The sequence below is a fragment of the Paroedura picta genome, chromosome 10 (genome assembly GCF_049243985.1).
Source record: "Paroedura picta isolate Pp20150507F chromosome 10, Ppicta_v3.0, whole genome shotgun sequence".
Classification (NCBI taxonomy): domain Eukaryota; kingdom Metazoa; phylum Chordata; class Lepidosauria; order Squamata; family Gekkonidae; genus Paroedura; species Paroedura picta.
In genome coordinates, this window is record NC_135378.1 from 46,818,107 (window position 1) to 46,837,688 (window position 19,582).

The window sequence follows — 19,582 nt, forward strand, 5'->3', positions numbered from 1 at the left end:
ATACTGATCTTCTTTGGTTTTATATGTTGTTTCATTTGATGGGCTGCTTATAATAGAATTTATTTGTGGCAACTGTTTATTGTTTCTGACTATTCACATATAAATATCCCCTGTATTTCATGCAGGACGATGTAGTTTAGTACTGTTGTGCACAACTACGGGAATTAGTATTTACAAATGGAGAACTGAAAAAGACTTGAGGGGAGCATATCATTCAACCTTGGAGAAATGAAGGGATCCAGATGAGTGGAGAAGTCCCTTCTTCCACTATCAGTGGCAGGAAGTCCAGTTTTTTTGTTCCAGAGAAGAAGAGTTTCCTCATCTCCACATCAGTCTTCCCTTCCTCCCAACAGAGAAGGCAAATTTTTGGAGAGTTTTGAGTGCTTTCAGTTTAAGAGCTCCCTTTTGTAATCCAGCATTTGATTTAAAGTATTTGTTCTTATCTTCAGTGTTCTCCCCTATCTCACAAAGCCATTAATGTCACGGGCTTTGGCTCAGTGGAGCCCAGGGGATTGCAACTTTGCAGTACTGTGTGGAAACAGCAGGGGAGTTGGGCCATGGAACCATCAGCAGGATCTTCCATCCCTGAGTTGCTGGACATATTGTGTGTCAAGCTGAGATCTAACACCCTGATTCATTGCATAGAACTCTTCCCAGATCATTCTCCTCTTTCCTCTCCTCTTCTTCAAGTGAGTGGATAAGGAACAAGATGGTGAAGTTTCAGAGAAGTGGCACATTTTCTCCCCATCAAATGTGACTATGCCTTTCTCCCCTAGTAAGGTTGAGCAAGGATGCTACAAATCTGAAAAAGGAGAGTGTCACCCCAGGGATCCCAGAGGGCTTCCAACAGTGGTTTGGAATCTTTTATAGAAGAGGCTTTGGGCACAAGGGATGGCAGCAGCTAGAACTGCCAGCACTCCTCCCCCCTTCAGCCACAGTAGAACTAAGTAGCACAAGGAGCCACCCTTTAGAGGCAGATGGGGGCAAGATCTACTTGAGGTCTTCACATAGCCTGCAAGAAAGCAAGTGTTACTCATAAGTAGACTCACTAGTAGACCAGTCAGCGAATTTGGATAATTCTCCTATTCTCTCCAATAGTGACTCTGAGTTGCCTGAAAAGGAGAAAGATCAGATCAGTGAGAGGCCATCTCCTACTCCCAAGCTCAAGAGGCCCTTTGCCACCAAGGTTTGTTCTTCATCATTTGCCCCTGCTCTAAGGATCCTGAGACTAGCTACTCTTGTGGTGGATCTTCCACTACAGGAGGAAGGAGAACCTGATTCAGATGGAGATTAGGAGGTTATGACCAGCTATCTAATAGTAGACTGTGATGGATGGCAGCATGTTAGTAAGATTCCAAGTGCTGAAGTAGCAGTTAGTGAAGGGTTAAAATACCTCCTTAAGAGACAGCTTGACAACAGGCAGCTCCAAGCACTCTGATTGGCCAGCAACACCTAAGACGTATTTGATCTAGTACCTGTGTGCTAGAGGGAGATCATTCTGACTCAGATTGAGAGCGAGAGAGAATGAGAATGCTTTCTGACAGAACCTGTCTGCTTAGCTGAACATCTTCTCTGAGGAGAACATTTAAAGGGGTAAACCTGGACATCTATTCATTAAGAGGTAGAGCTGAGTGTCATTGGTATATTGATAACATCCCAGTGCAAACTCTTGGGCCTCCTGGGCAAAGGGTGCATAAAGATGTTAAATAAAGTTGGGAAGAGAATTGCACCCTGTGGCACTCCACAAGGGAGTTCACAGTGATGCAATTGATTCTCTCCAGTCACCCCAGTTAAGGAGAACAATCCTTACTAAAGGTTAAAAGTTGTTCTACACATTGTCTAGATATCTGGGACAGATGTTTTTGGCATAAGGAATTTGGACAGTGAGGTGATACTTCCAATTCAGGCCAAAGGGGGAGGGGAGAAACCTATAGAAGTTCCTGAACTGAAGGGGAATTGGGGAACTCCTTGTCTCCAGAACAACAAAAAATCTGGATTTCCTGCTGCCAAAAATGGAGGAGTCATGCAGATCCCTTAATTACTTCCAAGAGAACGGAATTTTGCAGTTAGAATCAATGTGCCATTCCCCCCTGTATCTCTTTCCCATTTCATGGCAGCCCTTATATCTTATTCCCTTCCCCTTCTTTCTCCTCTTCTTTCTATCCAACCTACCTTTAATCTACCCTGCCATCTTCAGCTATTTGTTCACTTCATTTATACTCCACCTTTCTTCCTACCAGGGAAGAAGTTTTATCTCACTCTCATATCTTCCATTTATCTTCACAACAACCCTGTGAGATAAATTAGGCTGAAAGGGTGTGATTGTCCAAAGGTGACCCAGTGAGATTCCATAACAGAGTAAATATATGAGCCTGAGTCTCCCAAATCCTAGTCTGAAAATCTTCTCCAGCACATTGGGAGTCTTCTTTTGGAGAACAAAACAGCTCTGGAAAGGACCCTTCTGATAGAAACCAAAGCTTGAAAGCTGGCAGTATTGTTGTGGTTCCCTAGCAGTTTTTGCAATGGCCACAGTAATTGGCATTCATTTCTTTAAAGGTTCTTCTGCACTACGTATACAAAATCCACAGAAATACATAAACATTGTACTATTTAGAATTTCAAAATAATTATCTTGTATATTTATATGTGTGTATAAACAAATTTTACTCCACTGCTCTAAGCATTCCAAGTAACTTTAGAGTTCTCCTTCCCTTAATCTGTACACTGATTAACAATGCCAAATCAGTGATCAAGTCATATATATATTCATAAATAATTTCTAATGTTTCTTTATACTTGGGTGCTGAAGTTCTAAACTTCAGAGTGCAGTTGTGAAAGGGATTTGTTCTTCCTTTCCTTTCTATATCTAGTTTCTTCATCTTCTGAAAAGCTGGTGACTGCAATATGGAAGGATAATTAAAGTAGATTATTTTGCAGCCTTGTGTGAACAGAATAAGGGCAGAGTCTGCACTTACTTTGTTTGTTCCATTGTCAATCCTGTTGAATTCAAATCTATTTGAACTCAGGTCTTCCTCTTCCCCCCCTCCCCATTGAAACATGAAAGTGTTCTGCATGTGGTTAGGGTAGTTCAGAAGTGGGGGGAGCCAAGCCTCTTTCTTTCTTTTCTTGAACGGGGGGGGGGAGAAGCCAAGCAGGGAGCCTCTTTCTTTTCTTGGAGTGGGGGGGGGAGAGGATTGAAGAAGGCAGAGGAGGGGAAAAAATACAAGACCGACAAAAGTTGAGAGAAATTAGGGGCTTCTCCTTTAAGGCAAGCTTGTCACATGACCAGCTTTGGGCAATCAGGGGTTCTCTACTCCGGAGCAAAGCCCAGATTCAAAACAGCCTGCTTTCTCAATCCAGATTTTAAAAATATTGAACATTAAAAGCACTCTAAGATATTGCACAATAAAGGTAGGGTCACTCCGGATCAATCCTTCTTGCTGCAGAAGGAAAATTTAAATCACCCAAAACCAAAACAGAAATCGCATTCTGTGTAGATGGCAGGGACTGAATCGACCTGGGATTGGAATAAAAGCTCCATGCAGTTTACACCAAGGTCTGTAAATGAGATGGGGGACCTTGAACCTTGCCCCCTATGTGTGCAGGGGGCAGTTGGTTTCTGCAATTCTTATTACTATAGTACCCATGTTATGGCATATGTTACCTTGTTCCTGAGTGACTCCTGCTTCTCCATTGCTCTTTGATGGCTAGCTGCCACCTTAACAGAATAATTGTGTGATCTGTGGCCAATCCCCCTTCCATCAACTCACATATAGAAAGCAACCAGGCCTACAATATCTATAGTAACAAAAATTGCCCATAGAACAATTTTCTAAGTAATTGTTACAGATGCGCAGCTGGATTGTACAACATGAGGAGGCAGGCATTCAGCACTTCACCATGTTTATATTATGACCAAAGGACACAAGATTTGAATTATTATTCCCTATCCAGAATATGAGTAAAAATGACACTCTTTGGTTCATAACGTTTTTCTGCATATGTATGAGCGGAAAAGGTGCATTTATAATCTCAAACCCCATATAAAACCAATAAATAAAGCCCACATGACATAAATCACAAGTATTAAAAAATGCTGCATATATTGGAAGAAGTGAAATGTGATATGCTTGGACTCATGATGCATCATTTTAAGAAATCCTTGAAACTCATACAAAAAGAACATGAGATTGAAAAGTGAGCCTTATTATTTTCCCTTAGGAGTTTCACTCAATAGCACAATCATTCATTCTTTTTCTTTGTCTGTAACAGTGGTTCTTAACCTTTTTGTGGGGTATCATTGACACCCTTGAGAATCTGACAATGGACCCTCTCCCTATAAAAAGCTCATGGGAATTGTAGTCCATGGACATCTGGAGGACTACAGGTTGACTACCCCTGCTCTAAGTGACAATCTTTCAAAGGCAGTAATCCGCAGCATTTGATTCTATAGATAGGCAGCGCCTATGGCAAAAATTAGCAGACCTGAACATTAAAGACAGTAATCATGTTCCCTCTCAACCTCCTCTTCTCCAGGCTGAATATGCCAAGGTCCCTCAGCCTTTCCTCATAGGGCTTGGTCCTCAGTCCCCAGCTCATTCTCGTTGCTTTCCTCTGAACCCTCCCAATGTTGTCCAGACCCTTTTTGAAATGAGGCCTCCAGAGCTGCACATAGTACTCCAGGTGTGGTCTGACCAATGTGGTATACAATGGGACTATGACATCTTGTGATTTTGATGTGATGCCTCTGTTGATACAGGCTAAGAATGCATTTGCCTTCTTTACTGCCACATCAGGCACCCCCTTTCCTTTTAAAGGTAAAGGTATCCCCTGTGCAAGCACTGGGTCATGTCTGACCCTCTAGCATTTTCATGGCAGACTCAATACGGGGTGGTTTGCCAGTGCCTTCCCCAGTCATTACCGTTTACCTCCCAGCAAGCTGGGTACTCATTTTACCGACCTCGGAAGGATGGAAGGCTGAGTCAACCTTGAGCCGGCTGGTGAGATTGAACTCCTAGCCTCATGGACACAGCTTCAGACAGCATGTCTGCTGCCTTACTACTCTGTGCCACATTTTTTATGTATATGTTCAGATAAATTTCTAGGAGGTTCAACCACTCTAGACATTTATTTATTCCTCATCTTTCCTTTGTCATTGAAAGCAACTTACAATTCTAAATTAAAAACACACATCTTTAAACCGCCCGTGGCGCCACGGGCGCCACGGACTAAATAAAAGGCTAAGGGGTTCTGAGGCGGGATGTGTCCGTGATAAGGAAGGGTCTGAATTGGACCCTTCCTCTGGACAGACAATCGGAGGGACCAATTGGCAGGCGCACAGCGCCTGCCAATTGGTCCCTCCGATTCCCACCACAGCAATTGCGAGCCGCGCGCAGCAATTGCGAGCCCATCAGGCCGGCCGCAAGGGAGTCCCCGGCAGCCGCGCAGAGCGCGGCTGCCAGGGGCTCCCTTGTGGCCGGCCTGAGGCAGCTCGCCGTCTCAGCCTGTTGACCGAGCGAGCCCGGGACCCCCCCGAGCCACAGTGCCATCCCGCGCCGCCTGCACAAGGGAACCGCCGCGGCCTCCCTCCTTTCCTCCCTTACTGCGCTCTTGCCCCACGTGCGGCGGTGGCGGCCTGGCTGGCTTGCAAGCTGTGTGCCGCTCCGCCTGCCCGCTTCGAGTGAAGGAAGCCGCTGGGAGCCGCTGCCGCTGCCGTGAAAGGACGCAGACAGGCGGGGAGACGAGCTGCATCGCAGCCCACAGGGACGGCCGTCTGGCCAAGCGTGGCGCGCCTCGCTTCCCCGGGGACCCTCCGGCCCGGCTTCGGTGACCGATCCTCTCCGCCCGCAAAGCGCCTCGCGATCCGCCCCCCTCTGCGCTCCATAACAGCTGTCCGCCCGCCGCCATTACCTCCAAGCCTTCAAGGCCGCAGGTCGCCGCTGCCGCTAACAACACATCGCCCCCAGGCCCAGCCAGCCAGCAGCGGCCGGCGGGCGATGCTTCAGGACCGCCGCTGGCACTGATACGACCCACCACGGAGCGCCAGCCGCCCAGCTCCCATGATGCCGGCTGAGGCTGCTCCCGGCTGCCGCGCACGCGCAGGACGCTCCGCTGCCGCCCATCACTGTTCGCCCACCGGACCCGCCCACCAGCAGCAGCCGGTGGGGGACACTTCGGCCCACCCGGCGGCGCCGCCGGCACACTCCACCACGCGGCCCAAGCTGCCCACCTCCAGTGCCGCTACATCCAGCCACTCACAGCCTGAGTGCCCAGCCAGCTTCCCAGCCGCAGCCCGTCCACTTCCTCCTGCCCTCCAGCATGCCCACCGCTCGCCCCCCAGGAAACCAGGTAGGCCGCAAGGTCCCACCCCTCCCGGACGTCCCCGGACTTCCAAAGCCCCGCCGCACACCCGTTACGCCCTCATCGCGTGCCGTCCTAGCGCCCGCTGCATTTTGCCTGCAGTGGGCTTATTTTCTAGTAATGTAATAAAATCATATTAACTCTTCCCCATCAAAAATGCCTTCTGAACTTAAGAACTGCATCTGCTTCAGTTTTTTTCTCAAGGTGAGCCTACTTTTCTACTCCTGTTGCAATTTTGTGTATCTATTGTGAGATAGAGAGATCTGAAATGAATTGCTTAGATTCCTTTTAAAGCTAGTAGTTACTCTATGGTTAGAGAACAAATAACAATACCTTGACTGGACACTCTCTTTCTTCAAGATGGTGACTAGACAAGGCAGATATCCCTTTCCTGATTATTCTTCAAGGTATATGGTACCAAGGTAATAACTCACACTCCAAACACACATAGTCACAACCCACCTGCTTTCTAAAGCATCTGCCTTTAAGTTTTTAAAAAAGCTGACTCTTGTTCCCTCAAGGATATACAATGAAAGGGAGAGATAAGTGCTACACTCCAATCCAGTGCACCTTTACTGGAAGTAAGATGGCTGAGTTAGATGGCTCTCTTCCCCTAATATAAATCTGCATAGGACTGGGTGCAAAATTACAATGGGGGCCTGGGGGTTTAAACTCTTGATTAGCATTTTATTCCTAGTCCCATACCCCTAAATAATTGAAACAACGACTATAGGAAATGATTAAAAATGGTGCTTGTACAGCAGTGAAGGAGGAGGTATGTTGAAAGGTGGTTGAATGGGCTGAATGACTTGGTGTGGGCGGAGGAGTAGGTGTCAAGAGGTGGCAAAGGGCTGAGGGGGGGATCATTACATTATGTTCGTGAATATGCTTGACTTGGAAGTCACCCCCCCCCCATTGGCCACAAAATTGCTCTCTAAAAATGTGGGCGAGAAATGAACATAAAGCAAAGTGAGCACCAAAGGAAGGAAAATGTATGCAAAAAGGAAAAAGAAAGATGGACTGAAAGTGATAGAAAATACTGAAAGTGACAGAAAACACATATGCATAATAGGCCCCTGGTTAGAATTAGATTATTCCCTACAAACCACTGTGGATGAGGACATTAGTCACAGAGATACCACAGAAAATTCATTTCCTTTTCCCTTCCCCATTTTGTCTGCCAAAATGACATTAATTAATTCTGTTTAGTTTGTCATGTGAGCACAGAGCAAAATAATACAGCTTTTATGGAACTTTGTGTAGTAGTTAGGAGTGCGGACATCTAATCTGGCAAGCCGGGTTTGATTCCCCACTCCTCCTCCACATGCAGCCAGCTGGGTGACCTTGGGCTTGCCACAGCACAGGTAAAGCTGTTCTGACCGAGCAGGAATATCAGGGCTCTCTCAGCCTCACCCGCCTCACATGGTGTCTCTTGTGGGGGCAGGGAAGGGAAGATAAGCCGCTTTGACACTCCTTCGGGTAGAGAAAAGCGGCATATAAGTACCAAATCTACTTTAACACCGAGAGAAATTTGGCAACAGTGGGAGTGTGTACTTTCCAAATAATCTGTAAATGTGCCTTTAATGCTTTACAGAGAAGAACTGGGAGTATGGAAAGGCGGGGGGACCCTATGGACATGCCTGTAGGATAGGAAAAATGAAAGCACTTTAATTATGAAAGCTGTGTGACTGTTGAAGATAGAAAATGAAATTATATGTGTGTAAATTGCAAATGATGTAGTCATTTTTTCTTCTCCTCCTCCCTGTACTAAACCATCACCATTATTGTACATTATGAGCATAATGATAGGCTTTCAGCAGGTTGGTTAAATATTGACTTATTTGTATAAGTTTCTGACAGAGATGGAAAGCACGCTGGCTAGCTTCTTTACTAACATGACTGGAATTCTGATTCCAAATCAAGGTGATGTGTAGGAATGTGTTGAAGAAAATCATGTTTGAATGCTACAAATAATTCCGTTAAAACTATGCTAAAATGTTGCTTTCTTTTCTAATATATTTCTTAAATGACGGGATCATGAATGAAAATATTTTAGGCTTATCTCTTAACTCTTTGAATTTGGAAAAGGAAATGTTTTAGCAGTAGTTCACAAGTTAAGGTATTTCCAGTATCTTTTTTGTTGTCGTCAAATAGTTTAAGCTTATGGTTCATTCAGCTTTGTACAAGGATGTCAGAAACAGTAAGAATGGGGAAGCAGGGGGTCTTTCCAGAAGCAGTCGGGTGTCATTGAAAGCCTGATATGTTAAAAACAAAATTATGACAACCACTTGCTTTGGAATGGTGTCTTGTGGTTTGGGAAACCAATTAATTGTTCCTAATACCTAAATAATTAGTATTAGTTTTCTGATAGGAATCAGAAACAATATTTCTGACCTTGATGTGGGTGGGGAAGTGTCTTTTGAAGGGTAGCAAAAGGGCAAGGGGATATCCAAGGAAAACTCTACTCTTTTGAATTACCTTCAGCCTGGAAATGAAACAAGGGCAAAATCAGCCCCCCCCAAAAAAAAACTCTCAGAAAATTTGAGGAAACAATGACCAAAAAGCAAACTCAGTGCTGAAGGGGGCTGGGAAGGGATCAATGCAGAATAAAAAAAGAATAAGGGGAAATATTCATGCATTTATCAACATGAATATAGCCTGACACAAATAAATCCATTTACAATCTAAATGCTTCATCAGTCACTAAACAACAAACTCAATGGAATGCTGTCTGAATCAGGATTGCCTTACGCACTTGTCCCCAAGTAAGCAGTTCTTATACTCTTTTGCTGGAAAACAGTATTGTAATATTGGAATGACTTAATTATAGCATTCAGGGTCAAGGATTAGGATTGCAGGACTTTCCTGCAACCAGAAGGAGATGTGGAGGGCCATGAGGAGAAAAAGAAAGCCCTAAGCTTCATTGCTGGCACTGCAAAGAATGTGGCGTCAAAATGCTAGTGATGTGTTGATGATCTGATAATTGGATGAAGACTTTATCGTAGAAGCTGGTTCCTGATATGTCCCTCCATATGCACACAGACCAGCTAATCAGTGGCTGGGGGGAGGGCCTGATGATAAGAAACCCCTACCTCCACTGGGGATCTGTCAAACCTATCTAGGGTTGCCAACTTGAGGTTGGGAAATTCCTAGAGATTTATGGATGGAACCTGGGGAAGGGAGCGACCTCAGTGGAGTATAGTGGAGAGAGCCAGTTTGGTGTAGTGGTTAGGAGTGCGGACTTCTAATCTGGCATGCCCGGTTCGATTCTGCACTCCCCCACATGCAGCAAGCTGGGTGACCTTGGGCTCACCATGGCACTGATAAAACTGTTCTGATCGAGCAGTGATATCAGGGCTCTCTCAGCCTCACCCACCCCACAGGTTGTCTGTTGTGGGGAGAGGAATTGGAAGGCGACTGTAAGCCGCTTTGAGCCTCCTTCGGGTAGGGAAAAGCGGCATATAAGAACCAACTCTTCTTCTTCTATAGCATTCTCTTTTTCTTCTTCAATAACTTCAAAATATTCACTGTATGTAATAGTAAATAGGGTAGATCACATCAGCCACAAAGGCATCTAAGCTAGACTCCGCACAGAGAAGAGAAAAGTCCCCACATATAAGGAGAACTCACCTACTATGTAGAACAATATTGCTGTGTAAAAAAAATAAGAAATGAAAAGAAACGCCAAAAATGCCATGAGGCTTCATGAGGCATATTGCTGAGAACTAGTGAGAGGGCCAAATGGAGGGAAGGTACTAGGTAAATTGTGCTGCTCAACCTCCTGAGTGTATATGGGAGGATTTCAAATTTGTCCTGCTGCGGCACAGGGAGGAGGGGTGGTGCCAGCGCACCAGTCAGTGCATGCACGCAAGCATAGAGCTCTGCACCTGTGTGTGGGTGTTGGGTCACACAGCACTACTGCTGCTGCCCCACCTTCCCCCCACTCCATGGCACTGGCTGCTTCAGGCTCAAACAGCTGCTTTGGCGGTTGAAGCGCACAATCCTAGGGGTAGTTTTGGCCAAAGGAAGGCATGTTCTAGAGATAGAAGGATATTCCGTACCCAGTGAAGCAAAGAGTTAGCTCTGAAGAATCCGCTATCCCTGGTTTGTTGGTGTTAGAAACTGCCTTTAAATGTCAATTCAAAACTCAAAATGAGTATTGATGTTTCAAGAAAAGATGTTTGGGTACTGGAAGGAGCATACCAGCATTCTAGAAACCAAAAGCGTCAGAGAGTACTCAAAGAAAGTGTCCCTCTCAACATAAAGATTTTAAGTAACTGTGAATAACTTAAGAGACTCTCATTAGCCTGAAATGTAAGAACTGAAGTCTGTGCATGTACTGATGTTAACTCAGAGTTTATATTGAGTTACCAGGAATATTGTCCCTGCTTTCTTCTGACCTTTCCTTTCTCTGTTGACTAAAATAGTTTGTTGATTTGGAATATAAAAACTTATTGTGTGCCATTTAAGGTGGGACAGCCAGAATTCTTTAAAGGTAAAGGTAAAGGTATCCCCTGCGCAAGCACCGAGTCATGTCTGACCCTTGGGGTGACGCCCTCTAGCGTTTTCATGGCAGACTCAATACGGAGTGGTTTGCCAGTGCCTTCCCCAGTCATGACCGTTTACCCCCCAGCAAGCTGGGTACTCATTTTACCGACCTCGGAAGGATGGAAGGCTGAGTCAACCTTGAGCCGGCTGCTGGGATTGAACTCCCAGCCTTATGGGCAAAGCTTTCAGACGGCTGCCTTACCACAAGAGGCTCAGAATTCTTTAGGAAAGGAGAAAATAGATAATTTGAGCAGCTGAGTCTCAGAACAGAAAGAAAAACAATGGGGGAAAGAAAAAAAGGTGTGGCCATTGAGCAGTATATTCTCCATTTTCTCATCAGGTTTCTTTTTAAATAGTATATTCCTAAGCACACTTATAATTAGCAAATGTTTTGATGTGCCAGAGCAATTGAGAAGATCTAATGAGGCAACTCTGACCAACTGGCCCCAATAGCACTTGGGTATAAAGAGGCCAACCACTCTTGATGTTACCACAATTCCAGCCAGAAAGATGGCTGGGAGCTGCCACTTTTCCCGACCCATGTTGTGTTTGTGAGGGTGACAAATATCAGCCTATCCTCACATGTGCCCAAGTGCCAAATGTATGGAATATCCATTACTGAATCTACTGGTTTTTCTTTCTTCAAATAAAACCGAAAACCTGACATGCAGCCATGTGAGTTCTTTCTTTCAAAGCACTGTTTAATTAAGAAGGGGTAATGAGATCCAGGAAGGGAAAAGCCTTTGTCTTGAAAACTTGGTTAAAAGCTGTTCTGAAGGCTACAGCTCTGTCATTATGGAAGACATTTGTAAATATTGGATTTCTGGCAGTCATACAGCCTTGAAAGGACTATGACTCCCCCTCCCCCTTTGTCTGCAGTAGTTCTCTTTATACTTTTTTGGGAGGCAGGGACTATGATCTTTTCAAAGAAGTACAATAAAAGGGAATCTGAATTATAACCATGTTCTTCTAAAATCTAGATGGTGCTTAGAAATTCAATGGAAGATGAGTCTGTCATTATTGCATCTTTGTGCATTGAATTTCTACTTGTCAAAGGCACTTAAAAACCCTGGCTGATGGGGAAAATTCTACTTTTTTTCCCCCAAAGACACAGGTAGCCATGTTAGTCTGTAGTTAAAGCCAAAAAACAAAAGGATTGCAATACTGTTAATGATGGTGAAACAAAATAACACAGCAACTTGTTATTTTGGCTGACCTTGATAAAAAAGTATTATGGGAATTTGCTTTTGTCACTTATTCTTGTCTTTGGAGAAGGCAATATGATGATTTTATGTTCTGCAATGAAAAAAGGCATTTACGTTTTGATGCTGAGTGTTTCCATTGTTTTTGCCTCACTGAGGCCCATTTATGCACGGTCGCCGAATCAGCGATTTCGGGTCACATGGAAAACGCGGAGGGGGAAGACGCGAAGCACGACGGCGGCAAAACCCAGAGTAACCGATTATGCATGCAGCGATCCTGGCACCACTTCTGGTTGCGCCCCGGTCACCCGGAAGCTGCACTTTCTTCCGCGTTTCGCTGACGCGGCTTTTTCAGCGGCATGCACCAAAGCTGTGGCCAGTTGCAGCCGGCTCCGTGCGTTATCGGTGATTTTAGTCGCCGCCATTCCATCCCGAATGTGCGTTATTCCCCCAGTGCATAATGGGTCTTAGACCCATTATGCATGGCCGCCGAAACAGCGATTTCGGGTCACATGGAAATGCAGAGGGGGAAGAAGCGAAGCAAACCACTTATGCACGGGACGGGACACAACGGCGGCAAAACCCAGAGTAACCAATTATGCACGTGGCAACCCCTGCGCCACTTTTGGTTGCGCCCCGGTCACCTGGAAGCTGCACTTTCTTCCGTGTTTCACTAACGCGGCTTTTTCGGCGGCATGCACCAAATCTGCAGCCAGTTGCAGCCAGCTCCGTGCGTTATCGTGATTTTATTCGCCATCATTTCACCCTGAATGCGCGCTATCCCCCAACACCCCGTGCATAATGGGCCTTATAGGATTCTACCACCTTTGGCACCACAAATCCTCCATTGGGGAAAAAAATGTTAGGAAAAATATAGTTTCACACCTTCATTTTATTAGCCAAATGTGGGGAAAGACCTAGGGAAGAACGGGCTGTTTGTACCATCATCTTCTTCACCTTGACTGCTTAAATTGATGGTATATTAGAAAGTTTGCTGTAACATTGTGGCTCAAAAACAAACAATATATGGCTAGGTAGTATCCAAGATGTAGGTATTAATGTCTTCACCTACTGACTTGTCTATCATGAAAAATGGATGTGACGTTTGGGGCAGGGATGAATGCAAAGTCTGAGAATGAGCATAAAGTTAAAATACTAGTGCATTTTACTAGTACCTTTACTAGGACCTTACTAGCACACACACTTTGGTTTTAAGTATGATTTGGGCAATCTGTTTCGGCTTAGTTTGCCAGCTTAATAACCCTGGCCGTGATTCCAGCAGCACCTGAAGAAAAAAAGGCTCAATATGGTAGGATGGAGCCTTCCATGATTGGTGGTACATAATTGGTGATGCAAGAATTGCATTGATGCTTCTAAAATTTGGGTTCTTGCACTATTGCCCATTTTTAAAAAGGCACATGATAGCATTGATGCTGTTTCCTGTGATAACTAAATCCACTGAATGGCATGTATGTGCCAGCCCCATGTTATTTTGTATACCTGCCTGCAATCAATATAGGTTTTGTGTACATTTTGCCTACCTTGTGGAACTCCAACCAAATTTCTGTTGTGAATCTGCTCTGGCCAGTTACTTCCAGTTTAATTTATAATCACAGTGAGAAATTAAATCCAAAGAGTGATGTTGACTGCTATACCTGAACTCATTTCAGAGTGTGATAGTCCTTAATTGCTACTTTTAAATAGATAATGGAAGTAACTGATGGCTTTTAATTATGATTTTTTCTTTCATATATCATCATTTATGTGAAATAAACTTGACACATTGATGATGACACTTTTCTAACTCCTTCTTCTACCTCTGTTTAGTGAGCCTTATTAGCTCTAGTAATTGACCCATTCTTCATACTTGAGAACTGAAATGATTTTCAAAGACATATGAAAAATGTCATCATTAGGAAGTGATTGAATTCTGTGGACAAAGCTTGCATGCATAATGATTACCTAGATAATTATATTGACATTTTAAAGTAGAAAAATTGAACTCTAGTTGATTAAGTTCAATGAAACTTTAAGTTTTCTCCCAAACAGAAATTGCAGTTATCTTCTGAATGAAATTTACCTGCCTTACATCAAGTGAAATTATTCTCAATCCTCTGATTATCATTTCTGTTTGATATCACAGTGTTCCTGAGCAGTCCCAGAACTCTTCTAGAAAGCCACTGATACTCTGGGCATGTGTTTAATTGCTGACTAGACAGATGGCCTTTTTATATGTGCACAAAATTATCTTCACAGGGTTGTTCTAGAATTTTCGAAAGTAGCCATAGCAGCCATCTTCTCTTATGCATCTGCTGATCTGGGCATATTCAGATACGCTTAAGGAACATAAATAATCTAACTATAACATATCTGTTTACAGAGAGTTTGAAACTGTCTTCCATAGAAATTTCCTCCCCACTTGGCAGTACAAATAATCTTAAATATGGCATTAACTTGGCAGGAGACAACTGTAAGTTGATTGACTACAACAAGATGAAGAATTTTCTGCTGGATCTACAAAACAGAAGATACCTTTTACAAGCAAGAGAAAGAAATGCTGAAGATAAATTGGCTCTGAAAAAATTACTGGTGGATCAGATGTTTAATTATTATGATTCAGACAACAATGGCCTTGTGGACAGTAATGAACTAACACAGGTAAGCACATTGATTTCATTTTCATTATGAAATGTGACTTTACAAACGTGCATTTGACTAGGTTAGTGCAATCTTAGTAAATTGTGACATGTGACAGGATTTCCCCAAATTCATACGCTTTCTGTAATAGTTACAGCAGCATGGCAGGAAATGCAGAAAAAGAAAAACAGTGTCCTTACCATCACACAGTCAGGAAATATGTGTTTAGCAACATGGCTAAGGCCTAGAAGTAACATCTGTTTACCAATTTATGAGACCACATTTTCTGGAAAGTATACCCTGAACAGAAGGAGTAATAGCAAAAAGGCTTCCAGATGAGATTTATATATTAGAATGAATCAGCAAACTTGATTGTATCAGTTTGGGTTTTAATTGAAACTAGGTTTTTTTCCCCTGATAAAATATGGTGACTGAACGAAGGAAAGTTAGGAGGATTATGTTGCTGTAAGTTGGTGCTGCTGAGATTTGTTTCTATGTGCATTATTTAGCATGTGTGAGAGTACTGTTTCCCCAAAGAAAGTTTTACTTTTTGCATTTTTTCCTTAGTAGATGACTCATTTGGTCATTTATCATCGATTTACTATGTCTCACTGTCCATTTGGTGTGCATTTCTTCCTCCCACTGCTTTTTAGTCTGTGCCTATAATGCTACTGACTTATGTTCAGCGAAAAGAAACCTTCAAATCCATACAATGACCCATGTGCAAGTAATAAAGGATCTTATTTGGTAAGGGTGGTTCACACCGTTTCAAGACCCTCCACGCAAGAGGCTTGCAGTATGGTGTGAGCAGAAACATTGCTCCCTCAGAATATCACAAACTCCAGACCAGAGGTTTATGGAAATATTTGAATATTCATTGTACTGTATTGTGTATGAGAGGTACAATGTGAACTGCCCTGAGCTGAAAGAAGTTCCTGACAGAGCGGTTTCTCAGTGGAACAGGCATCCGCGGGAGATGGTGGGTTCTCCATTTTTGGAAATTTTTAAACAGAGACTGGATAGCTGTCTGACAGAGAGGCTGATTCTGTGAAGGTTCAAGGGGGTGGATGGTTACATGATGAGCAATAGGGTTGTGAGTGTCCTGCAAAGTCCAGGGGGTGACCCATGACGTCCCTTCCAACTCTATGATTCTATGATAGGGTGGGTGGTATAATAATAATAATAATAATAATAATAATAATAATAATAATAATAATAATAATAATAATAAATTCTTTCATTTCCAGATTTGGAAAGCAGGGCAAGGCACAGGTGGGAGTCTTAGTAACTATCCTGACTGTTCAAAAGGTGTTTCAAAGACTGGGAATAGACAGAAAAGGATTACAAATGAATGATAGTAGATGTCCTTAGAGTAGCCTTTAGTGAAGGGGATGGTGAACTCATATTATTGTTTTATTGTAAGCCACTTGGGAGATCCATATGCAGGAAATAAATATTTTCAATAAAAAAGGCCCTTTGCAAATTGTGCTTGACTTACCTGTCCAAAAAGTAAGGTGACACTACAGCTAGATGCATTGCTTCTCATATATCCATGTTAATATTTCCCAGCACACCAACTCTTAGACTTCATATTAAATTTAATTCACACACAGACACACACACACACACACACAAAATATGACAGTAGCATATGATGCTGTACTTTCTAATCAAAAGCATTGTTTATATATATATTTTAACATTTTGAAAAGGGGGGAAAGGAGGAAATAGCCTACCACAATACTAAAATACTTCCAGAGTTATAGCTTTGTGGGAGTTTAATCAGGGCTTTTGTGTCTTTGATTGGAGCAAATATCACCTGTACAAATATTCTCTTAACATTAGAAATAAAAGGTCCTGTAGATACTTAATCAAATCTATTTGTACATTACAGGGACTGGAATATAAATCAATCTTCATTTCTAAGACAAATAGAAGCTGGTCATTTCTGTGTATGTACACTAGAAGTCTAAGGTATCATTTTCCATGAGTGACAGCTTTTGTGCAAGCAGAATCAGTCTGGTAGAGTAGCACTGTGAAATAAGAGTAAAAAATATTTGCTGAAATCTATGGGTAAAGTTGATTATAACTGTGTTAAAGCAAGGCAGTCTCCTTTTAATGTTCTTTTATCCTTTTTCATTATGAGCACTTACATTGTTGCTTAAATGTTGTGTTTAGATAATATATTACTATATAAAGCGCTGGAAAATGCCACTGTTTATTTTTCACAGTTGTGTTGCCATGGGATCCAATGTATAATGTAACTCCTTGTAGAAATTAGAGTCTAGATAAAAACAAATAGAAAGTTTTTTTTTTAAATCCTCCTCTATCAGGGAGTCACAGTCACTGTCAGGATACCTGTGGCCCGCTTTATCTGAAAAAAAACCCCAGGGTGAACCAAGAATAGAGTGACCAGGTCTCCAGCTATAGCCACAGCTATAGCCCTAGCAAAAAGCTTTCTGGCAATGCACCTTGCTACCTCATGGCAACTCAAGTGCCAGTGAGAGGAAAATGTATTTGCCAAGGTCAAGGTCACTCATTTTCCAGTCTGTTCTTGGGCTCTGTCTATGCTTGCTATTCTTTCAGTTGTGCTGGAAGGAGGGAATTACATTTGCCATTGTTCCTACTGGCAGTCAAAGAAGCATTTTTCCTCTTTTCACATGTTAAACTCTCTAAGATGGAGAATTTGGTTATTCACATAACAATCTTCCAGTATTTGTATTCGAAATCTACTGAATATGAACTCTGGCAACACCATTATGGATCCTTAGCTTAACTTGTTGGAAATATTCCTTTAAATATATGAAAAAGTAGCCTTATAGCAGCTAAAAGAATAAACATATACCTTCAGGGTAAAAGGTAAAGGTAAAGGTATCCCCTGTGCAAGCACCGAGTCATGTCTGACCCTTGGGGTGACGCCCTCTAGCGTTTTCATGGCAGACTCAATACGGGGTGGTTTGCCAGTGCCTTCCCCAGTCATGACCGTTTACCCCCCAGCAGCAAGCTGGGTACTCATTTTACCGACCTTGGAAGGATGGAAGGCTGAGTCAACCTTGAGCCGGCTGCTGGGATCGAACTCCCAACCTCATGGGCAAAGCTTTCAGGTGGCTGCCTTACCACTCTGCGCCACAAGAGGCTCGACCTTCAGGGTAAGGGAGAGCAATTCATAACCCAGATCCTTCATTATTAATGTAACAAGGTATAATGTTGTTTCTGGTATTTGCTAAAATGAGTATTCTAAAAAAGTTAAGCTTGCAAACCATAAAATGCACGAACCAGAATATTATTATTAAAATATTCATATTTGGGGGATATCCTGGATAAATTATTTTACTTATCATGTAGTAGCATTAACAGACTGGTCAGTGGTTCATTCTGTTCCTCCAGGTTCTGACTAATGTGCTCCATATCTCTCTTTCGAATCTATTGGTAAAATAAAATCCCCAATGATCACCTAACAAGAGTACGTAGCAGAGATTGAGGTCAGTTTGTAACTCAGCAGATTTGGACCATACTGATAAGAATCAATCAAGGTAGATGCTCTTCTTGACAGTCCCCCTTTTGTTTGATATATGTAGTTAAAGCAATTGCAATTTATTGCATAATTCTAAATTCAATTTCAGTTACTGCAGGTGTCAAAGTGACACTTTAATTCTGAGATGTACGAACCAGTTGATGTTGTAAGAAGAGATGTGTTCCTCCAGTTGTCATGTTATAGAGGAAAGGCACTTAAATACAATATGTGTCAAAAGTTATTCTACAAAGTTGACAGGTTGGTCAAGAACAAAGCCACAAAATGCTGGAGAGTAAATCCTCACAATCCCAGGATAATGTGCTACCAGCATTACTCTTTTCTAACCAACCAGCCAGAAACTCTGAGTCTCAAGCCAACTTGGGTCTAAATCAAGGAGTCAACTCTACAGGGTGGAATGCTTCCACAAAGCAATTACTCTGGTAGCTGTAGCAAATAAAGAACTAAAGTACTAGACCCAGCTTGAAGCCCCCAATCCCAAGAATGCCACAAAATATAATTCATTTTTTATTAAAACAATGTGCAGAGATATGCAATATTAGAGCAGTGAATGACCCATTATGCACGGGGGGAATAATGCACATTCGGGGTGGAATGGCGGTGACTAAAATCACCGATAATGCACGGAGCCGGCTGCAACCGGCCACAGCTGCAGTGCATGCCGCCGAAAAAGCAGTGTCAGCGAAACGTGGAAGAAAGCGCAGCTTCCGGGTGACCGGGGCGCAACCAGAAGCGGCGCCGGGATCGCTGCGTGCATAATCGGTTACTCTGGGTTTTGCCGCCATCGCGCCCCGCTCCGTGCATAACCAGTGTGCTTCGCGTCTTCCCCCTCCGCGTTTTCCATGTGACCCAAAATCGCCGTTTCAGCAGCCATGCGTAATGGGCCAATAGGAGATAATTTTCTGCAAACTTGGGTGACCCCCCCCCTAAATTGCAGAAAAATCTAAAACAAAACTAAAAACAAAATAAAACATAGGGGGGTTGAAATTCCCCCAAATAAAAAGTGTTGTAGAGCAGCTAGAAATGGGACTGTTGGTTGCCATGGAGTCAGTGTCTTTTATCTGCTAGCAGGTAAAGGAGGGAGGCCTTGGTAAACCCTTCCAGTAGGAGTGGATGAGAGGGGGAGCCTTGGCAGCCCCATTTGAAGCAGCTATGGGGAAGCCACTAAGAGCAGAGAGTGAGGAAGGGAAGCTTTAGTGAGCCTGTCCAGATCTGCTCCAGGAGACCTACTGATGGCGACAGGGTGGTGGGGGAGGAAGCCACCACTGACTTGCTCAGGGCTGCTCCAAGAAAGTGGCAGAGA

At 43.3% G+C, this 19,582-nt stretch overlaps 1 protein-coding gene across 3 annotated transcripts in view; it reads left to right on the top strand.

The window, feature by feature from the left end:
• The window catches only part of FSTL5 (follistatin like 5), a 437,209-nt gene that overhangs the window by 242,656 nt on the left and 174,971 nt on the right, over nucleotides 1–19,582 (top strand). For all 3 annotated transcript variants that reach the window (XM_077299983.1, XM_077299982.1, XM_077299984.1), the window contains exon 5: nucleotides 14,572–14,768. In XM_077299983.1, coding sequence (XP_077156098.1) covers nucleotides 14,572–14,768 — 197 coding nt within the window. The remainder of the gene's footprint in view (nucleotides 1–14,571; nucleotides 14,769–19,582) is intronic.